This window comes from Dryobates pubescens, chromosome 9 (genome assembly GCF_014839835.1).
Source record: "Dryobates pubescens isolate bDryPub1 chromosome 9, bDryPub1.pri, whole genome shotgun sequence".
In the NCBI taxonomy this organism is placed as follows: Eukaryota; Metazoa; Chordata; class Aves; order Piciformes; family Picidae; genus Dryobates; species Dryobates pubescens.
The window spans coordinates 377,219-398,269 of NC_071620.1; the positions used below are offsets into that span (position 1 = coordinate 377,219).

At 63.6% G+C, this 21,051-nt stretch overlaps 3 protein-coding genes across 5 annotated transcripts in view; all 3 read left to right on the forward strand.

The window, feature by feature from the left end:
- Window positions 1–7,622, forward strand: part of MYOM1 (myomesin 1) — a 43,471-nt gene extending 35,849 nt beyond the window's left edge. Inside the window, exons 26-36 of the mRNA XM_009899401.2 lie at window positions 2–61; window positions 536–603; window positions 1,028–1,141; window positions 2,193–2,280; window positions 2,674–2,712; window positions 2,798–2,903; window positions 4,006–4,169; window positions 4,746–4,782; window positions 5,042–5,064; window positions 5,575–5,630; window positions 7,353–7,622. Of these exons, the coding sequence (XP_009897703.2) occupies window positions 2–61; window positions 536–603; window positions 1,028–1,141; window positions 2,193–2,280; window positions 2,674–2,712; window positions 2,798–2,903; window positions 4,006–4,169; window positions 4,746–4,782; window positions 5,042–5,064; window positions 5,575–5,630; window positions 7,353–7,622 (1,025 nt within the window). The remainder of the gene's footprint in view (window position 1; window positions 62–535; window positions 604–1,027; window positions 1,142–2,192; window positions 2,281–2,673; window positions 2,713–2,797; window positions 2,904–4,005; window positions 4,170–4,745; window positions 4,783–5,041; window positions 5,065–5,574; window positions 5,631–7,352) is intronic.
- Window positions 7,623–12,916: 5,294 nt separating this feature from the next.
- Window positions 12,917–21,051, forward strand: part of LPIN2 (lipin 2) — a 36,084-nt gene continuing 27,949 nt past the window's right edge. For all 3 annotated transcript variants that reach the window (XM_054164176.1, XM_054164177.1, XM_054164178.1), the window contains exon 1: window positions 12,917–12,947. The gene's annotated coding sequence lies outside the window, so the exon portion shown is untranslated. The remainder of the gene's footprint in view (window positions 12,948–21,051) is intronic.
- LOC128897443 (collagen alpha-2(I) chain-like) lies at window positions 13,391–20,344 on the forward strand. Its single transcript, XM_054164409.1, has 4 exons — window positions 13,391–13,592; window positions 15,889–16,070; window positions 18,819–18,948; window positions 19,059–20,344. The coding sequence occupies exons 1-4, from the start codon at window positions 13,391–13,393 to the stop codon at window positions 20,342–20,344; spliced, it is 1,800 nt and encodes a 599-aa protein (XP_054020384.1).

Genomic DNA, 21,051 nt, shown 5'->3' on the forward strand with positions numbered 1-21,051 from the left:
GTCTTCAAGAAGCTGCAGGATGAAGCAGCCTTCCAGAGGAAGGAGTGGCACAGGAAGCAAGGTCAGATCTCCCTGGGCTGGGCTGTGAGGGGTTGGTGCTGGTGAATGTTGCTGTAGATGGGCAGTGTGGGACACAGAAGGGGCTTGTCCTCAGCTCTGGCTGCTTGTCCTCAGCTCTGGCTGCTGCAGCCTTCTGAAGGGGAAGCAGGACAAAGAGAGAACAAAATCATGAAAATGGCAAGGCAGAGACCCTTGCCTGGGGCATTGTGCCATGGAAACCACTGAGGGGGCATCAAAGCATGGCTGTCCTCTGAACAGGTCCTGGGGGGCACTGAGGTGGCCTCTCAGAATGTGTTTGTGCCCTGAACAGGTCCTGGGGGGCACCACTGAGGCCTTGAGCAGCTGAGTGTAGCTGAGAGGTGTCCCAGGGGAGGTTGGAGCAGCTGAGCTCTGAGCTCCCTTCCCACCAGAGCCATTCTGTGGCTGGGTGGAATCATCAGTTGGCCTCTCAGGCTGTGCCTGTCCTTTCAAACAGGTCCTCACTTTGTGGACAAGCTGGGATGGGAGGTGACTGATGACTGCAATGTGATGTTGAAATGCAAGGTAAGGGGTGAGGAGAAGATGGAGCACCATGCCTGGAGCACCATGGCCACAGCACTTGGACCTGCTGCTGGGACTCTGACTTGTGGCCTTGGCTCGGTGCCCGTGGCTGGGTGGTGACAGAGCTCATGAGTGGTGCTGGGCATGGCACCACAGGCCTTGGAAAGCAGCTGGGACATTTTCCTTCAGATCCTTCAGCCCAGGCAAGGGCAAGCTGAGCAGTGAGGACAAGGCTGGCAGCCCTGGCTCCTCCTCATTCTTGATTCACAGAGTCATGGAACGGGTTGGGTTGGGAGGGACCTCAAAGATCATCCAGTTCCAACTCCCTGCCACAGGCAGGATGATCTTTGAGGTCCTCTCCAACCCCAAGCCATTCCAGTGCTGAAATGAAAGGAGAACAATCCCAGAGGGGTTCTCCCCTGCTCAGGTGGCCAACATTAAGAAGGAGACACACATCGTGTGGTACAAGGACGACAGGGAGATCATGGTGGATGAAGAGCACGACTTCAAGGACGGGGTCTGCACCCTGCTGATCTCAGAGGTGAGGGCCTGGACCCCTTGGCCTGCAGCTGAAGCTGGGGTGCTGGAGTTTGGGTTCTTCAGCTGAACAGCCAGAGAAGGAAGTGGCTTTGAGAAGTGGAAAAGCTCCTGGGGCAAACATCTGCTTGCAGCGGCTGGTCCAAGTCAGCAGGAAATGATGAGAGGGGAAAGAAGAACTCTGTCACTTCCTGTGTTTGCCAGCAGAGCCTGACCACAGCCCCTTCTCAAAGGGCCTCTGGCAGGCACTTCTTACTCTGGCTCTCAAAGGACCCCCTCTTGGAGTCACCAAAGAGTTGACCCTGCTCAGGGGTGACCCTGACCTGTGTTTACAGATTGCATTGGGTTGGAAGGGACCCTCCAAGGGGCACCCAGGCCAAGCCCCTGCAGGCAGCAGGGACAGCTCCAGCCAGAGCAGGCTGCCCAGGGCCACAGCCAGGCTGAGCCTGGATGGCTGCAGGGATGGAGCCTCCAGCCCCTCCCTGGGCAGCCTGTGCCAGTGCCTCCCCAGCCTCCCTGTGCAGAGCTTCCTCCTGATGGCCAAGCTGCCTCTGCCCTGCTCCACTTCCAACCCCCTGCCCCTCCTCCTGTCCCCACAGCCCCTCCTGAGCAGTCCCTCCCCTGCTGCCTGCAGCTCCCCTGCAGGTATGGCAGTGCAGCTCTGAGCTCTCCCTGCAGCCTTCTCTTCTGCAGGCTGAGCAGCCCCAGCTCTCAGCCTGGCCCCACAGCAGAGGTTCTCCACCCCTCTGATCATCTCTGTGGCCTCCTCTGGACCCTCTCAATCAGGTCTATGTCTCTCTTGAGTTCACCTCTTTGCTCTCAGACCTTTGGATGAGGCTGGGCAGAAATGGCAGGGCTCCTCCATGGCTGCAGCCAGTGCCCATCCCACCACCCCAGGCAGGAACAGGATGCTGTGGAGAAGTGGTGCAGCCCTAGCCCAGCCACCAGGCACCTCCCTGGGCACGGGGGTGGGAGATGAGCTGGGTTCAGCAGTCAGACTCCAGAGCCTCCCAGAGTGCCCCTCTGCCAACTGCTCTGCTGTGGAATGGTTGCAGTTCTCCAGGAAAGATGCTGGCACTTACGAAGTCATCCTGAAGGACGACCGCGGGAAGGACACCAGCGAGCTGCAGCTCAAGGACACAGGTCAGAGGCTGGCAGCCACCCACCCACCTCTGCCCTGCAAGACCCCTCTGGGGCTTGCCTCCTCCTGCACTGGGACCATCCCACTGGCCCCTCCTCCGGATCTAAAAGCTGTCAGCAGCAGCTGGAGCAGCCTTGGCCAGCTGGATGTTGTGGCTGCAAGCCCAGCAGCGAACCCCAGGACAGCTCCTGGGGGGCTGTGGAGCTGCAGCAGGGCTCCTGGAGGCTGCAGTGAAAGCTGGGAGCTGTACAGGACCAGGTCTTGTTTGGCCATCGCTTAGGTGGTGTGGGGGGGTCAGGTTTGTGTCCCAGGGCCCACAGGAAGGACATTGGAAAGCCAGGACTTGTCCTGAGCTGCAGCCACAGAGCCTCAAGCTCTGGCTTTTGTCTCCACAGCCTTTGCAGAGCTGATGAATGAAGTCTGCAGGAGGATTGGTAAGAGCTGGAGTCCCCCTCCACTGAATGACCCCTGTGGTGGCCCTCAGGGAATGGCTGCATGAACCTTGTGTCCTTCCTTCAGCTCTGTCTGCCTCAGACCTGAAAATCCAGAGCACAGCTGAGGGCATCAGGATCTACTCCTACGTGACCTACTACGTGGAGGAGCTGCGGGTGGGCTGGGTGCACAAGTGAGTACCCACAGGCTCTGCAGCCAGGCTGGGCCAGGCTCAGGGAGGGCCTGCCAGCGTGAGAGACAAGGCCCAGCTTGCTTCTCATCTCATGAGTGCTGGCAGGGCATGGGAGGGTGGGAAGGGACCCCTGGAGCTGCCCCAGCCCAGCCCCTGCTCCAGCAGGGCCCCCCCAGCAGCTTGCCCAGCAGCACAGTGCCCAGGGGGGGTTGGAAGCTCTCCACCCCAGCAGACTCCACAACCTCTCTGGGCAGCCTGCTCCAGGCCTCCAGTAGCCTCCCCCCAAACCACTTTCTCCTGCTGCTCAGCTGCCACCTCCTGGCTTCCAGGCTCTGCCCCTTGCCCCTTGGCCTGGCCCTGGGCACCACTGACAAGAGGCTGGCCCCAGCCTCTCACCCACACTTCTACTTCCCTTCCCCTTCCCCTTCCCCTTCCCCTTCCCCTTCCCCTTCCCCTTCCCCTTCCCCTTCCCCTTCCCCTTCCCCTTCCCCTTCCCCTTCCCCTTCCCCTTCCCCTTCCCCTTCCCCTTCCCCTTCCCCTTCCCCTTCCCCTTCCCCTCTGCACTTTCCTTCCCTGGCCCCCCCAAGGCCAGCTGAGCAGTGGATGCTGTGTCTGGCAGAAGCTGTGGTTGACTGACCAGAGCAGAGCAGCAGACCTGGTCCAGCTGGGTGAGCAGCTCCTGGAGGCTCCAGAGGAGCCCAGGGTGATGCTGGCTGGTGAGCAGCTCCTGCAGGCTCCAGAGGAGCCCAGGGTGATGCTGGCAGGTGAGCAGCTCCTGCAGAGCAGCCCAGGGTGATGCTGGCAGGTGAGCAGCTCCTGCAGAGCAGCCCAGGGTGATGCTGGCAGGTGAGCAGCTCCTGCAGAGCAGCCCAGGGTGATGCTGGCAGGTGAGCAGCTCCTGCAGAGCAGCCCAGGGTGATGCTGGCAGGTGAGCAGCTCCTGCAGAGCAGCCCAGGGTGATGCTGGCAGGTGAGCAGCTCCTGCAGAGCAGCCCAGGGTGATGCTGGCAGGTGAGCAGCTCCTGCAGAGCAGCCCAGGGTGATGCTGGCAGGTGAGCAGCTCCTGCAGAGCAGCCCAGGGTGATGCTGTTGGTGCCCCTCAGCGACACGCCGCTGAAGTTCACGGAGCGCCTGAGGAGCGGTGTGACTGGGGAGCAGCTCTGGCTGCAGATCAACGAGCCCACCCCCCAGGACAAGGGCAGGTACACCATGGAGCTCTTTGATGGCAAAACTGCACACCAGAAGACAGTGGACCTCTCTGGGCAAGGTAGGCCGTGCCCTCAGCGGGCATCACCTGCGGGTGGGCACGGCGCCGTGCCAGGCTGGGAGCCTGCACGGCAGGATCTGGCTGCGGAGCTGTGGGGCAGGGCATGGGCGAGTCCCCAGCCCTGCAGGGCTTGAAGCAGCTGTGGGCCTGGTTTGGTGGGGACCTTGCAGTGCTAGCTTGAAGGCTGGACTGGATGATCTTGAAGGTCTCTTCCAACCAAAGCTGTTCTGTGCTTTCTCCCCATTAAACCTGGCTTCTGCCCATTTAAACTTGGTCTCACCCCCTTAAACCTGGCTTCTGCCCATTTAAACTTGGTCTCACCCCATTAAACCTGATTTCTGCCCATTTAAACTTGGTCTCACCCCATTAAACCTGATTTCTGCCCATTTAAACTTGGTCTCACCCCATTAAACCTGGCTTCTGCCCATTTAAACTTGGTCTCTCCCCTTTTAAACTTGGTTTCCACCCTGTGCACTTGGTTTCTCCCCTTTAAGCTTGGCTTCCACAGTGTCACTTGAAGCTCACCATGCTTTCTCTCTGCCCCTCCCTTTCACCTCCATTTTTCTCTCTCCAAAGCCTTTGATGAAGCCTTTGCAGAGTTCCAGAGGCTGAAGTAAGTCTGGTGCCAGCTGCATGCCCTGAGCTAACAACAGTGCTGTGTGCTGGGCCTAACTGCCATGGGGGGGCTCTGCATGGGCTTGTTTGCTGTCACTCTTCCCTCTCCTGAGGGAAGTGTCCCTGCCCTGGCAGGAGCCAGCTGCTGAGGGACATTTCCCTCAAGAGATAACAGCAGCTGAGAAGCTGAGCTTGGTTTTCAACCGCTCCAAACCTAAACTCACCCTGGGCTTTCTTTTTCCCTCTTTCAACTCCAGGCAAGCTGCAATTGCAGAGAAAAGTGAGTGGGGCTTAGGGGGTGATGGGGGAAGGGGAGGCAAGGGAATGGAAGGGAGGGGAGGGAAAGGATGGGGAAAGAAAAGGGAAGGGAATGGGGAATGGGAAGGGGAAATGGTCAGGCTCTGCTGAGTGGTGCCCAGGGCCAGGCCAAGGGGCAGAGCCTGGAAGCCAGGAGGTGGCAGCTGAGCAGGAGGAGAAAGTGGTTTGGGGGGAGGCTGCTGGAGGCCTGGAGCAGGCTGCCCAGAGAGGTTGTGGAGTCTGCTGGGGTGGAGAGCTTCCAACCCCCCCTGGGCACTGTGCTGCTGGGCAAGCTGCTGGGGGGGGGCCCTGCTGGAGCAGGGCTTGGCCTGGGGCAGCTCCAGGGGTCCCTTCCCACCCACACCATTGCTGAGCAGTTCACCATCAGGAGCAGGTTGTTCCTGCATAACTGAGGTGAAGGAAGGAGCAGCAGGAGAAGCAGGGTGTGGGCCCAGCTGATTTTGGGGTGCCTGTGTCCCTTGTTTCCCTGCAGACCGCGCGCGGGTGCTGGGAGGCCTGCCAGACGTTGTCACCATCCAGGAGGGCAAGGTACAGTGAGTGAAGAGAAGCTGGGGTGGGTGCTGGGCACACTTCCACTTCTGGGCTTGCTCTAGGCTGAGAAGTTGCCATTTCCAAGCCTGCCCCAGGGCTTCTTCAGCCCTGGTGCTCTGCAGGGAAGCGTGGCACAGCTGGTGGCTGCAGTCAGGGCAGGGTCTTCTCAGTGTGAGATGAAAGGGAGAGGACAGAACTGGGGCTGCAGCTCCTTCCAGAAGCAGCTCTTCAAACATCCACCTGCAGGCCCCCAGCCAGGGTTTTGTTGTGCCAGGGAATTTGATGCCTTTTTTTAACCAGATTTAAGAGGTTTTGTGTATCCTGCATTGAACACAGGAAGGGCAGTGGGAAGCTGTGAGGTGGCACCAGGGCAGCTTCATGGTGCTCCTGGCAGTCCCTGGTCAGCTGGGTTAGAAGTGCTTGATTAGGAGCTGAGCAGAAGTGTTGGGAACCCAAAATCCTGTGTACTGTGCCTGCTGAGGCCACAGCTGCAGTGCTGGGGCCAGCTCTGTGCCCCCCAGTCCCAGAGAGACAGGAAACTGCTGGAGAGAGCCCAGGGCAGGCTGCAGAGCTGCTGAGGGGCCTGGAGCAGCTCTGGCAGCAGCAAAGGCTGAGAGCCCTGGGGCTGTGCAGCCTGCAGGAGAGCAGCCCCAGAGAGCAGCTGAGCAATGCTCAGCAAGAGCTGAAGGAGCTGTGAGGGGCAAGAGGCTGGGGCCAGGCTCTGCTGAGTGGTGCCCAGGGCCAGGCCAAGGGGCAGAGCCTGGAAGCCAGGAGGTGGCAGCTGAGCAGGAGGAGAAAGTGGTTTGGGGGGAGGCTGCTGGAGGCCTGGAGCAGGCTGCCCAGAGAGGGAGAGCAGGGTTAGACTGGATCTGAGGAAGAAGTTCTTTAGTACCAGGGTGGTGAGACTGTGGCACAGGCTGCCCAGGGAGCTGTGGATGCCTCCTCCCTGGGGGTGTTCATGGCCAGGCTGGATGAGGCCTGGAGCAGCTGAGTCTAGCTGAAAGGTGTCTGAGGTCTCTTCCCACCTGAGCCATTCTGTGGCTCTACAAAATCCACCTGATGGTTCCTCCAGTCCTCAGGTCAGGTCTCTGACTCCAGTGCAGCCAACATCTAACCTCACACTGAAGGTGATGCCTGGAGAAGGCTCTGCTGGGGACTGTGGGAGTAGAGAGGGAGCCATACACTCTTGCCTGGAGAAGAGAAGGCTCAGGGGTGACCTCAGTGCCCTCTACAACTACCTGAAAGGTGGTTGTAGCCAGGAAGGGGTTGGTCTCTTCTCTCTTGCAACCAGCACTAGAACAAGGGGACACAGTCTCAAGCTGTGCCAGGGGAGGTTTAGACTGGAAGTGAGGAGAAAGTTCTTCACCAAGCGAGTCGTTCGACATTGGGATGTGCTGCCCAGGGAGGTGGTGGAGTCCCCAGCCCTAGAGCTGTTCAGGAGGGGATTGGATGTGGCACTTGGAGCCATGGTCTAGGCATGAGGTCTGTGGTGACAGCTTGGACTCGGTGACCCTTGGGGTCTCTTCCAGCCTTAGTGATACTGTGAGACTGTGACTGCAGCATTGGGGTTCACTGAGCTGCTTCTCCTCTATGAGTCAGATGACAAAACTGACTGGTGGCTGCTGCTGGTGCTGGGCATCCGTTTCCTACATGGGGAATGGACGGCCTGGAGAGTCCAGAGCCACTCCTGCCTGCAGCCTGGCCGTGCTCCTCCCACAGGCACTCAACCTCTCCTGCACTGTCTGGGGGGATCCCCCCCCGGAGGTGGCGTGGCTGAAGAACGAGAAGGCCTTTGCCTCAGACGCCAACTGCCAGCTGCGCTTCGAAGCGGGCAAGAGCGTCACCTTCAGCATCTCCAGCGTGTCCACCCTGGACTCGGGCAAGTACAGCCTGGTGGTGAAGAACAAGTTCGGCACCGAGACCAGCGACGTCACCGTCAGCGTCTTCATCCCCGAGGAGGTCGCGGCCGGGAAGAGCGCCGAGGCCTGACTCCGGCGGCAGGGCCAGGGGGCGGAGGCAGGGTGGCGCCAGCCAGGGCTCGGGTGGCTTTCTGCTCCTGCAGGCAGCCCTGGGGCTCTTCCTTTCTCTTCTCTTTTGCTTCTGTAACTGCAGCTCTGCCGGGGCACAACAGCAGGGCTTTTGCTAACTCCTGGCTGCCGCCTGCCCGGCTGCCTCTGCCACCTTCCGCCTGTGAGCACGCTTCCGCCACCTGCCCCCCTTCCTGGAGCGCTCGAGCCTCCCACAAAGCCAGGAGGGGTGAGGAGCCCTCTCGGCGGAGGCCGCTGCTGAGGCAGCTGGGAAGGTAACAAAGGCTGGAGGCGCTTGGGAGCGGCGGCTCCAAGCTCTGCTCCAGCAGCACGGGTGGAAGGAGCGGGAGCTGAGTTGTGTAGAGAGGCCTCCACGGGGCTGCCAGCTCCACCCATAGGAATTGTTTGACGTGCTCAGGGGGTGAAAGTGCTGCTAGCTGCAGGGCAAGCAGGCTCAGGCCAGGAGACCCCTGTGTGTGTGTGTGTGCAGAGCTGTCCCACCTCTCCTCTCCGTGCTCACCAATAAACTGAGTTCGCTCCCTTTGTCCTGTTTCACTGCGCCTTGTGCCACCAGGTCCTTGTGCACAGCACCTCCTGTCTCACCACTGCCACCCTTCACATCCCTGACAACCTCGTGACACAGCCCCTGGTGGCATCCCTTCACCCTTGACTCTGCTCTGCTGAGCCCCCACCTTCAGCACTGGGCCCAGTTCTGGTGTCCCCAACATAAGGACACAGAGGGGGCCACAAAGATGATCCAAGGGCTGGAGCACCTCTGCTCCCTCCTCTCTCAGCAGCACAGCTCCTCACGTCTCCCTTCAGAGACCAGCATGGGCTGGGGGCACCTCTCCCACCTCTTCTCTTGCTTTTCTCCCCTTTGGCTGCAGTTGTGGCACTGCTGTTAGGATGCCACCAGCAAGTGTAACCCAAACCACGCCCCAACCCTTGGCACCCAAGGTTTGCTGGCAGCTAAGGTCTAAGAGGAAATGTGAGGGAACAACCCAGAGCTCAGGTACCAGGCCCAGCACAGTGACCAGAAATGACAGTGGTGGTTTGGGGCCATTGTCAAAGGGCTCTTTACAAGTCAGAGCATCATGGAAAGGGTTGGGTTGGAAGGGACCTTAAAGGTCATCTCCTCCAACCTCTCTGCCATGGGCAGGTACACCTTCCACTACACCACGTTGCTCAAGACCTCATCCAGCCCGGCCTTGAACACCTCCAGGTGTTGGTCAACAGCAGCTGGAGATGAGCCAGGCTGTGCCCAGGTGGCCAAGAAGGCCACCAGCATCCTGGCCTGGAGCAGCAGTGGTGTGGCCAGCCCAAGCAGGGCAGGGAGTGTCTGCCCTGGACCTGGCACTGGGGAGGCCACAGCTTGAGTGCTGGGCTCAGTTCTGGGCTCCCCACTACAAGGACATTGAGGGCTGGAGCAGGGCCAGAGAAGGGCAACAGAGCTGGGGAAGGGTCTGGAGAGCAGGGCTGGGGAGGAGCAGCTGAGGGAGCTGGGGGGGGTTGAGCATGGAGCAGAGGAGGCTGAAGGAGACCTCATTGCTCTCTGTAGCTCCCTGAGAGGAGGCTGGAGCCAGGTGGGGGTTGGGCTCTTCTGCCAAGGAACAAGGGACAGGACATGAGGAAACAGCCCCAGGGCAGGTTTAGTTTGGAGATCAGAAAATACTTCTTGACTGAAAGGGTTCTCCAGGCCTGGCCCAGGCTGCCCAGGGAGGTGGCTGAATCCCCATCCCTGGAGGGCTTCCCAAGAGGCAGAGCTGTGGTGCTGAGGGCCATGGGGCAGCCCCAGCCTGGCTGGAGCTGCAGAATGGTTGGACTGGGTGAGCTTCAAGGTCCTTTTCAACCCAACCCATTCCGTGACTCAGCTCCATGACTCTAAAGCTGCTGCTGCCCAGGGGCCAGCTATGGTCTGTGATGCCTCCATGCTCCTCACTTGTGCAGTTGTCACTCTTGCTTTGCTCCAGGTAGCTGTCACTGTTGTGTCAGGACAGACTGGGACAGCCCCAGGACACGAAGACAAACTGACCCTGTCTGAAAAGAAGAATGCAGCAGAAACTTCTTGACTGAAAGGCTTCTCCAAGCCTGGCCCCAGCTGCCCAGGGAGGTGGCTGAATCCCCATCCCTGGAGGGGTTTCAGAGAGGTAGAGCTGTGGTAGTCAGGGCCATGGGTCAGCCCCAGCCTAGGTGGAGTTAGAGAATGGTTGGACTGGGTGAGCTGGAAGGTCTTTTCCAACCCAACCAATTCTCTGAGTTTGTAGTCCCGGCTTAGTTCCTCCCCTGTCTCACCCAGGGCTGCTGGGTGAGTGCCTCAGGTAAACAGCAACGCAGCATGGGGCCAGCTGCAGCATGAGTCACTGCAGCAAAAGACAGCCAAGCTGCTGCCTGGAAGCACCCACCTGGCCTGCCTGGCCCTTTGGGTTCTGCAGTTGAGGTTTTCACCTGAACAAGAAATAACTAACTAAAAGAAGTCCCTCCCTGCCTTCTACAGAACATCGGGCTTCTCCTGAAAGCCCCCTGCCCAGTTTGGCTTTGAGGCACAGCTCAGCCCACAGCTACAGCAGCTCTCTGCTGCTGCTCACCTCAGTCCCACGCCCCAGGACCCTGGTGGGACCCAGGCCACCACCGTGGGCAGAGGAGGAGGAGAGGTGAGGAAGGCTGGCCCGTGGGAGGCCACCTGCACTGTGCTGTGGGTGGCTGCCTCACAAGGCTCTGATGGCTGCAGCCATGGCTCCTCGGTCCCCTTTTGCTCCTGCAGGTAAATCACAGCATGGGTGGGGTGGAAGGAACCTTTCTAGGTCACCAAGCCCCAGCTCCCTGCAGCCAGCAGGGACAGCCCCAGCCAGAGCAGGCTGCTCAGAGCCCCAGCCAGCCTGCCCTGCAGCACTGCCAGCCATGGGGCAGCTCCCAGCTCTCTGGGCAGCCTGGGCCAGGCTCCCCCCACCCTCAGGGGCAAACATTTCTCTCTTCTCTCCAGCCTCAACCTCCCCGAGTTGAGGGGGGGGAGTCTCAGCAGAGCACAGCCGAGGGGCAGAGTCCCCTCCCTGCCCCTGCTGCCGGGGATCAGCCCAGGCCCCGGCTGCTTCATTGAATCCCCATCCCTGGAGGTGTTTCCCAGGGGCAGAGCTGTGGTGCTGAGGGCCGTGGCTCAGCGCCGGCCTCGGTGGAGCTAGAGAAGGGCTGGACCCGGGTGATCTGAAAGGGCTCTTCCAACTGAAGTGATCTTGTCATTCTGTGCTCTAGGCAGACAGTGCACCGTGCCAGCTCATGCCCAGCTTCTCACCCACCAGCACCCCCAAGTCCTTCTCCACAGGGCTGCTCTCAGTCCCCAGCCTGTGTCGATACCAAGAGCTGTCCTGGCCCAGCTGCAGGATGCTGTGCTTAGCCCTGTTGACTGTTATTAATGACAAAGCCAATTAAAGTGTTGTGAAACACGATTTGATTTTGGAAAGAGCAATTCAAGGCAAGAAAAGGGCAAGGAAGCAGCGCTGGGCGCGGGGGAGCCATCCTTCTTGGAGGCCCCTTCAGATACTGGAAGGCCACAATGAGGTCACCTCAGAGCCTTCTCCTCTCCAGCCTGAACAGCCCCAACTCCTTCAGTCTGTCCTCACAGCAGAGCAGCTCCAGCCCTCTGCTCATCCTCCTGGCCCTGCTCTGGACACCTTCCAGCACCTCCAGACCCCTCTTGTCCTAGGGGCTCCAGAACCAGGTGGGGTCTCCCCAGAGCTGAGCAGAGGGGGAGAATCCCCTCCCTGGCCCTGCTGGCCACACTTCTCTTGCTGCAGCCCAGGCTCTGCTTGGCTCTCTGGGCTGCAAGTGCACACTGAGAGCTCCTGCTGAGCTTCTCCTCCCCCAGCACCCCCAAGGCTCTCTCCTCAGGGCTGCTCTCCAGCCAGTCCCTGCCCAAATGGAGTAGAAAAGAAGGGGAGGGATTGCAAGAAGTTGAAATCTTTGCCTTTGGCAAGGGGAATCGGTGGGGCTGGACCTCTGTGCTGATTGGGTGGTGGTGGGCTGCGCTGTCTGGGCGCGATGCCTTTGCTCTGGGAGGGACAGGTGAGGTGCTGCCGGGATGGGAGCGTCCTGGGGACAGGTATGAGTGTTTGACATCTATGTGAGCTCAGCTCTGCCTGGTGGTGCTGTGCCCCTAGCACCCCTGCTCTGTGCCCAGAGATGCTTTGCCTTTGTGATAAACTGCTTGTAGTTAAAATTCAGCAGTGTGCTGGTTTCTCACAGCTCTGAGTCCCTAACATTTCACCAAGGCCTTTATAGACATGAGCAGAGGGCTGGAGCTGCTCTGCTGTGAGCACAGACTGAAGGAGTTGGGGCTGTTCAGGCTGGAGAAGAGAAGGCTCCCAGGTGACCTCATTGTGGCCTTCCAGTATCTGAAGGGGGCTCCAAGAAGGCTGGGGAGGGACTGCTCAGGATCTCAGGCAGTGATAGGACTGGGGGGAATGGAATGAAGCTGGAGGTGGGGAGATTCAGGCTGGAGGGGAGGAGGAAGTTCTTCCCCATGAGAGTGGTGAAGCCCTGGAATGGGTTGTGCAGGGAGGTGGTTGAGGCCCTGTCCCTGGAGGTGTTTAAGGCCAGGCTGGATGAGGCTCTGGGCAGCCTGATCTAGTGTGGGGTGTCCCTGCCCATGGCAGGGGGGCTGGAACTAGGTGATCCTTGTGGTCCCTTCCAACCCTGACTGGTTCTGTGATTCTATGACATATATTAAAGCAAACCAAATGACTCGTAGACAAACAACTGGTTATAATAAAACCTAAAAAATAGTCTTGCTGTAGTTCCCTGTGTTACAGTTCGCAGTCTCTGCTCCCCTGTCTCACCACCCAGGCTTTAGCTTTCTACTGTAACCGAAATCATCCGACACGAACTACCGCTCCGCTCATCACACTGGCCCTCACGAGCTCCGCACAGCCCCACTCCTTAGGCACGCCCGGGGCCTCTGGACGCAGTGCGCCCCTCGGCCGCATCGCCCGCGGAATCCAGCGGGGCGCAGGGGGCAGCCCCGGCGCAGGCGGCACTAACACACACACCCCCACACCCCCCCCCAAGATGGCGTCCGCGCCCCTCTCCTCCGACCCTTCCCGCCCAAACGCGGCGCCCCGCGGGTCACGTGGGGCGAGGCGGGGCCGCCCCGCTGACGTCACGCGCGTGCCCGCGGCACCGGCGGCCGGCGCCTGTCGCAGCTCGCGAGCGGCGCGGCGCCGCCCCCGCCCCGCGCCGGCCCCCCCTCCCCCCCGCGAGCCCTTCCTCCCGCGGCTGGCGCCGGGCCCCGCCGGAGGTAAGCCCGAGGCGGCCGGGGCCGCTGAGCCGCGACGGGACGGGACGGGACGGGACGGGACGCGACGCGACGCGACGCGACGCGGTGTCCGCCGGGGCGTGATGGGGGGAGAAGGGGGTGCTGAGAGGGGGGAAGGTGGCGGGGGCAGGGCCCCGCTGCCGGCTCTGCCTCGCTCCCCTCACCGAGAAGGGCTCCGGGCAGCCCCCGCTGAGCTTCCCGCCTGCGCCTGGCCCGGGGCCTGCGCTGCCGGCGCTGCCCCGCCGTGAGGGGCGGCAGGAGAGGGCAGCATCCCGCCCCTGGCTGCCGGCGGTGCTGAGGGACCCTGCCTGTCCGCGAGGGGTGCCCCGGAGCCCCCACTCCCACCTCCCCCCCCCCCGTGGCGGCGCTGGGCACCGGCTGTGGTGGCGATGCGGCTCTCGGCGTGACAGGTCGCGACAGTGCCGATGGTTACCGGGCAGCCGCGTCCTGCCCCTGCATTCCGCCGGGCCCGGAGGGCTGCGGCGGCCACCCCTGGGGACACGGCGCCTGCCTCCCGGGGCTCTGCCGCTCCCACCGCTCGGCCCAGCGGGTTTGCCTGGCCGGCGTTTGCCCTCCGCCGGAGCGGTGGCGTGGAGGAGGCTGCCGAGGACGTCTCCGTCGGCGGCTGTCAGTGGGCAGCGCTCCGTTGGCAGCTCTGCCCTTCCAGCCGGCACGGTGATGTCATCCAGAGACCTGGCTCTTGGCTCCGCTCCTGGTCTCACGGCCGTGTGTTTCACCCAATAAAAATCCCAGCGCCGCTACTAGAAAGAAGTTGGTGTGGTCCTGGCTGGAGGCAGAGCAGGATGAGTTCTGTTGGGTGGGTTCAGGTATCTACATCCCCTGGTGCTGGGCTCTGGGCTTCCCAGAATGTGTTATGAAAATGTGCAGTATTCCTGTGTCCCAGAACCCCAGCATGGGGGGGTGGGAAGGGACCCCTGGCGCTGCCCCAGCCCAAGCCCTGCTCCAGCAGGGCCCCCCCTGCAGCTTGCCCAGCAGCACAGTGCCCAGGGGGGGTTGGAAGCTCTCCACCCCAGCAGACTCCACAACCTCTCTGGGCAGCCTGCTCCAGGCCTCCAGCAGCCTCCCCCCAAACCACTTTCTCCTCCTGCTCAGCTGCCACCTCCTGGCTTCCAGGCTCTGCCCCTTGGCCTGGCCCTGGGCACCACTCAGCAGAGCCTGGCCCCAGCCTCTTGCCCCCCACAGCTCCTTCAGCTCTTGCTGAGCATTGCTCAGCTGCCCTCTGGGGCTGCTCTCCTGCAGGCTGCACAGCCCCAGGGCTCTCAGCCTTTGCTGCTGCCAGAGCTGCTCCAGGCCCCTCAGCAGCTCTGCAGCCTGCCCTGGGCTCTCTCCAGCAGTTCCCTGTCTCTCTGGGACTGGGGAGCCCAGAGCTGGCCCCAGCACTGCAGCTGTGTGCAGAGCAGAGGGGTAGGAGAAGACCCTTGCCACCTCTTGTGGTACCAAGGCACATCCCCTCGCTGCTGCTGGTTGTGGGGTTCCCGTGGGGTGCTCTCTGCACACACAGCCCTGTGTGTGGTGTGTAACGAGTCTGGAATGGAGTCATTATGCTCGGAGCTTGGGCTGGGCTGCTTCACTACCTGCTGATAGTGCCATTGATGAGAGGAGCAGTCGCTGAGGCTGCTGCAGGGCTGCTGTCAGCAGTTGCGGTGTTAATCTTTAAGCTCCCGGCAGAGCTTAACAGCTGAGCAATGTTTGGGCTCTCAAGGCCTGCAGAGCGCTTGCTGCCTGAACGTGTCCTCTGCTGGGGACGTTTGGGTTGTCACACCATGAAGTGGAGCTCTTTGTTGTGATTGCCTTGGAATGTGGGATGCTCCAGTGCCGCTGGGCAGGAGCCTGTGCTTGCTTCCAGCGCTCCCCTGCGCCGGTGCGGGGTCAGGATGAGCGCACCTGGAGCCCTGGGCACCAGCCCCAGAGGCCCTGCAGCTGCCCGAGGCTGGGAGCTTCTTGCCAAAGGTTACAGCCGTTGGGTTTCTCTCCTGCTGGCAGTGCTCAAGTGGTTCCTGCTCCACCACCTTCCTCTTTTCCACTCTTTCTGCCGTTACCGGTGCAGTGTGTGGGGAGCCAGAGGGATCCTCGTGGTCCTGGAGTCTATGGGCTGGGTTAGGAGGCTGCTGGTTGTTGTCTGCTAGTGAAGTGACTCTCCTTGCTGCTCACATCACGAGTTGCAGATGGTTGTAGGTAACTGCCGGTGAGGGAATGAAAGGTCACCTTCTGGGGTGAGCCAGTGCAGGGCAAAGCCCTCAGGCTCCTGCAGAGCAGCTGGTGAGGTGTCTGAGACAAACCCTGGGCTTGAAGCTGGTGCCTTGCATGTCTGCCCCACACCACGTCCCGGTGGACGGCTGCTGTGCCCGGCTGTGCTGAGCCTTCTGCGCCCTGGAGCTGCCTCAGGCCAGGTGTTGAGGTTCCACAGGGAGAGATGCCCCCTCCGGAGGTGTCCCTCTGGCCCTGCCCGGCCGTGGTCGCGGTGGGGCTGCCTTTGCCGGCAGTGTGTCACTTCAGAGGGGCTGCTCCTCGCTGGGGCTGCTGCACAGCTGTGCTGAGTGCTGGCTGTAGAGCTCAGCGTCCAGCTCCGCAGGGCGGCCTCAGGCCGAGCTGAGCCTCTGAGTGCTTGGGGACAGGGCTGGAGCACAGCCTGGGGGCAGCTGGCAGTGAGCTGTGGGATGTCCCTGCAGCCACCTCCCGGGACGGGGAGCGGCAGGAGCTGTCCTTGGGGCTCTGCCTGGCTGCTGCTGAGGGAGCAGACCGGAGCCACGGCTGCAGCCAGGCGGCGGCTTGGCTCCAAGCACTGAGCTCCGGATGGATAAAGCACTGGGAGCTGACTGAGCCCTGTGCCACACAGGAGGGTGCTGCAGCCAGCAGGGGCTGAGCCAGGCCCAGGCCACGTCCCCAGCCTGGCTGTTTGCAGCTGCCTGCGGGGCCGGCTGCTGCCTGCGGGGCCGGCTGCTGCCTGCGGGCCTGCGGGGCCGGCTGCTGCCTGCGGGGCCGGCTGCTGCCTGCGGGGCTGCGGGGCCGGCTGCTGCCTGCGGGGCCGGCTGCTGCCTGCGGGCCTGCGGGGCCGGCTGCTGCCTGCGGGGCCGGCTGCTGCCTGCGGGGCCGGCTGCTGCCTGCAGGGCTGCGGGGCCGGCTGCTGCCTGCAGGGCTGCGGGGCCGGCTGCTGCCTGCGGGGCTGCGGGGCCGGCTGCTGCCTGCGGGGCTGCGGGGCCGGCTGCTGCCTGTGGGGCCGGCTGCTGCCTGCGGGGCTGCGGGGCCGGCTGCTGCCTGCGGGGCCGGCTGCTGCCTGCAGGCTGTCACAGCCTGCTGCAGGGGGCGCTGTGCAGCTCGGCTCTGGGGCAGTGCCCTCTGCCTTGGCTAGCCAGGGGCTGGGGGTTGTGGTGGGCCCTGAAGTGCAGACAGAACCTCAGTTCCCCGCGGTGGTGTGGGCTGCTGCTTCCCTGGGTGGGGAGTGTGACCCTGAGCACTGACAGCAGCCTGTGGGGCCTCTGCCCAGGCTCCTCCTGCCCCAGCCACTGCACTTCTGCGCCTTCTGTCAGCCTGGAGGTCTCCTGTGCAGGTGGTCCCCACTCTGAAGGGCAGCAGGTCATTCACCACCAGTTCTTCAGGCTTCATCCAGTCCCATACCTGACTGGGCTCTTGGGCTCTGGCTTGTAGGCCCTGGGAGGGTGCAAGAAGCAGCCTGTCAGAGAGGCATGGGCAGGGGACCCTCATGGTGTTTATCCAGGACAGGGGCAGGGTCGTGCCCTGGGGAGGAACAACCCAGTATGGATGAGAGGGGACCTGTCCCATTTCCAGTGGGCCAGGGAGCTGCTGGAGAGAGCCCAGGGCAGGCTGCAGAGCTGCTGAGGGGCCTGGAGCAGCTCTGGCAGCAGCAAAGGCTGAGAGCCCTGGGGCTGTGCAGCCTGCAGGAGAGCAGCCCCAGAGGGCAGCTGAGCAATGCTCAGCAAGAGCTGAAGGAGCTGTGGGGGGCAAGAGGCTGGGGCCAGGCTCTGCTGAGTGGTGCCCAGGGCCAGGCCAAGGGGCAGAGCCTGGAAGCCAGGAGGTGGCAGCTGAGCAGGAGGAGAAAGTGGTTTGGGGGGAGGCTGCTGGAGGCCTGGAGCAGGCTGCCCAGAGAGGTTGTGGAGTCTGCTGGGGTGGAGAGCTTCCAACCCCCCCTGGGCACTGTGCTGCTGGGCAAGCTGCAGGGGGGGCCCTGCTGGAGCAGGGCTTGGGCTGGGTGGTCTCCAGGGGTCCCTTCCCACCCCCCGTGTTGGGGTTGTGTGACAGCAGAGATCCCCCTGAGGCAGATCAGTGCCTGGAAAGGAGCCTTTGGCAGCGGTGAAGCTGGAGGGGTGAGGGCTGTTCCCCAGGGCAACACTTCCTGCTGCCTAGGGGCAGGCAGGAGCTGCTTCCTCTGCTCTGTCATCTGCTGTGGGAGGGAGGGGGCTGGAACCGGTGCTGGAAGCTGTGGTTCTGTGGAACGTGTCTAGGAATGAGGTCAGCCAAGGATGATGTGTCTGCAGGAGAGTGCAGCTGGCAGCAGGGCTGCTGAGAGTCGCAGGCCCTGCTCTGGGACATGCCCCTGCAGATTCCAGGGGCCTGGAATCCCTGGGAGCAGCCAGCTCTTGCCTGACAGAAGCTGAATGTTCCCTCACAGGAGGACTCTGTGCTTGCAGCCCAAGGTGGTGAGGGACCTGCTCTGTGACAGCACAGCTTGCTCAGGGGGCTCCTGGCACAGCTCTGATGTCACTGCAGCTCTTTGTCAGCTGCAGTGAATGCAAGGGAAGAGGTCACCACATGAGTCAGGTGAGCCCTGGTGACACCACCACAGGGCCAAGTCCAGGGGAGCTGTGCACTGCCTGCTCTGCTGTCAGTGTTTGCTCTGGGAAGCAAAACAGCTCCTCAGGCTGCACTGGCAACGTGCTGCCTGCAGTGGGGTCACCCCAGCTGGCAGCAGGGCTGCCTGCAGTGGGGTCACCCCAGCTGGCATCAGTGCTGCTGGGCTGCCTGCAGTGGGGTCACCCCAGCTGGCAGCAGGGCTGCCTGCAGTGGGGTCACCCCAGCTGGCATCAGTGCTGCTGGGCTGCCTGCAGTGGGGTCACCCCAGCTGGCAGCAGGGCTGCCTGCAGTGGGGTCACCCCAGCTGGCATCAGTGCTGCTGGGCTGCCTGCAGTGGGGTCACCCCAGCTGGCATCAGTGCTGCTGGGCTGCCTGCAGTGGGGTCACCCCAGCTGGCAGCAGGGCTGCCTGCAGTGGGGTCACCCCAGCTGGCAGCAGGGCTGCTGGGCTGCCTGCAGTGGGGTCACCCCAGCTGGCATCAGTGCTGCTGGGCTGCCTGCAGTGGGGTCACCCCAGCTGGCAGCAGGGCTGCCTGCAGTGGGGTCACCCCAGCTGGCAGCAGGGCTGCTGGGCTGCCTGCAGTGGGGTCACCCCAGCTGGCATCAGTGCTGCTGGGCTGCCTGCAGTGGGGTCACCCCAGCTGGCAGCAGGGCTGCCTGCAGTGGGGTCACCCCAGCTGGCAGCAGGGCTGCTGGGCTGCCTGCAGTGGGTCACCTTGTGCCATGGGTGCAGGGCAGGCATTGGTGTTGCTGCCTTTGCTGCACCAGTGTAGTGCTTTGGCATCGCCAGGGTTCTCTGCCACCCACCAGCTGTTACCAGAGGTTGGGACAGCTCTGGGTGGACCCCAGCAGCCCCTCAGGAGTTTGTCCTCCAGAAGTTGTGGCCTCAGTGTAACTCAGGAATGGTTCAGGGAACCCAGGAGCGGTTTGGTTGCATCCAGCAGTGCCAGCCCTTGCTGCGTGGGTGGGCAGAGCTGAGAGGAGGGTGGGGGGTCCCCATGGCCCCCCCCTGCTGCTCCAACAGATGTCCCCCAGGCAGGTGCTGGACCTGGCGGGCAGCGTTGCTGCAGGGGCTGGCACGGCCCCACGGCAGGAGGTGTCGCTGTGGCAGTGCCGCTGCCGGGGCGGGCAGCAGCCCCTGAGAGCTCAGCAGGGTGGGCTGTGAGGGGTGGCCCAGGGACACGCTGGCACAGAGCTGGCAGTGGGGACAGGGGCTGGGCTGCAGCAGGGATGGGGCTGGCAGTGGGTGCTGGGGGTGCAACAGGTAGTGCTGGACTGCAAGTGCAGCATTCCTGCACTGGGGGCACGGTGGGGGCGCAGCGGGCACTGGGGGCGCAGCGGGCACTGGGGGCGGAGCAGGATCGCGGCGGGCACTGGGATCGCGGTGGGCACCGGGGGCGCGGCGGGCACCGGGGGCGCAGCGGGCACCGGGATCGCAGCAGGCACCGGGATCGCAGCAGGCACCGGGATCGCAGCGGGCACCGGGATCACAGCGGGCACCGGGATCGCAGCGGGCACCGGGATCGCAGCGGGCGCTGGGGGCGCAGCGGGATCACAGCGGGCACCGGGATCGCAGCAGGCACCGGGATCGCAGCGGGCACCGGGATCACAGTGGGCACCGGGATCGCAGCGGGCGCCGGGGGCGCAGCGGGATCACAGCGGGCACCGGGATCGCAGCGGGCACTGGGGGTGCGGCGGGATCGCAGCGGGCACCGGGATCGCAGCGGGCACCGGGATCGCAGCGGGCACCGGGGGCGCAGCGGGCACTGGGGGTGCAGCGGGATCACAGCGGGCACCGGGGGCGCAGCGGGCACCGGGGGCGCAGCGGGCACTGGGGGCGCAGCGGGATCACAGCGGGCACTGGGGGTGCAGCGGGCACTGGGATCACAGCGGGCACTGGGGGTGCAGCGGGCACCGGGATCGCAGCGGGCACTGGGGGTGCGGCGGGATCGCAGCGGGCACCGGGATCGCAGCGGGCACTGGGATCGCAGCGGGCACTGGGGGCGCAGCGGGATCGCAGCGGGCACCGGGATCGCAGCGGGCACTGGGGGCGCAGCGGGATCGCAGCGGGCACTGGGATCGCAGCGGGCACTGGGGGCGCAGCGGGATCACAGCGGGCACCGGGATCGCAGCGGGCACTGGGGGCGCGGCGGGCACCGGGATCGCGGCGGGCACCGGGGGTGCGGCGGGCACCGGGATCGCAGCGGGCACCGGGATCGCAGCGGGATCGCAGCGGGCACTGGGGGTGCAGCGGGCACTGGGGGCGCAGCGGGATCACAGCGGGCAGTGGGATCGCAGCGGGCACTGGGGGTGCAGCGGGCACCGGGATCGCAGCGGGATCACAGCGGACACCGGGATCGCAGCGGGCACTGGGGGCGCGGCGGGCACCGGGATCGCAGCGGGCGCTGGGGGCGCGGCGGGCACCGGGATCGCAGCGGGCGCTGGAGCACAGTGAGCCGAGGCAGGACTTTGTCCACCGCGGAGGGCATCGGGAGCGCACCAGTGGGCACCCAGCCGCTGGGCAGCCGGCGTGGGCCGTGCCGGGAATGATTAACTCAATCCCAGCCGGCGCCGGGGGCCGGGCAGCGGCGGGATGGGCACTATCGGTGCTCGCCCAGCAGAGCTCTGCCCTTATCGGCCCGCGGCAGCTGCCCGGGGGCCGGGCCGCCTCCAGCGGCGCCGGCGGGGGAGGGAGGTGCCCTGCCCGCCTGCCGCAAGCCCTGCCCCACTCGCGGCGCGGCCGGGGAGCTGCCCGGGGGCGCCGCGGGGGTCACATCCCCTCCGCGCCCATGGGAGGAGAGGTGATGGTGGGGCCGCGCTCTGCCCTGCCCTGTGCAACCCTGCCGTGCTGAGATGCACCTCCCGGAGAAGGATGGGGCTGAGCAGGGCTTCGGGAGTGGTGGTGCTGCCCACGACAGGGTGCCCTCGGGAATCCTGGTGAGTTGGCCAGTTCATTGCTGACCGCGGGGCTGGCATCTCCCGCGGCGTGGTTAAACCAGCTCCGGACTAGCTGCATGGGTGGGCAGGACCCGCACAGCGTTCATCAGGCGCTCAGCAGACTCCTGAAACCTCAGCCCGCAGCTTTGCTCGGGAGCCAGGGGGGGGCTCGCTGCTCGTTTCTCAGCTGCTGCTGCAGCTGGTCCTGTCTCACCTGGGCATTTGCCCTGCCCCAGGCTGTTCAGGGTACAAAATGGAATCTGGAACGGCTCAGCTTGGAAGGGACCTTAGAGATCATCTGCTCCACCCTCCTCCCAAGG

Coding starts and splice junctions, on each gene's coding strand:
- LOC128897443 (XM_054164409.1), top strand. CDS start 13,391: ATGGTTACCGGGCAGCCGCGTCCTGCCCCTGCATTCCGCCGGGCCCGG. Junction 13,593..15,888: donor GGACGTCTCCGTCGGCGGCT/GTCAGTGGGCAG, acceptor GGCTGTTTGCAG/CTGCCTGCGGGGCCGGCTGC. Junction 18,949..19,058: donor GCCCCTGAGAGCTCAGCAGG/GTGGGCTGTGAG, acceptor GGGGTGCAACAG/GTAGTGCTGGACTGCAAGTG.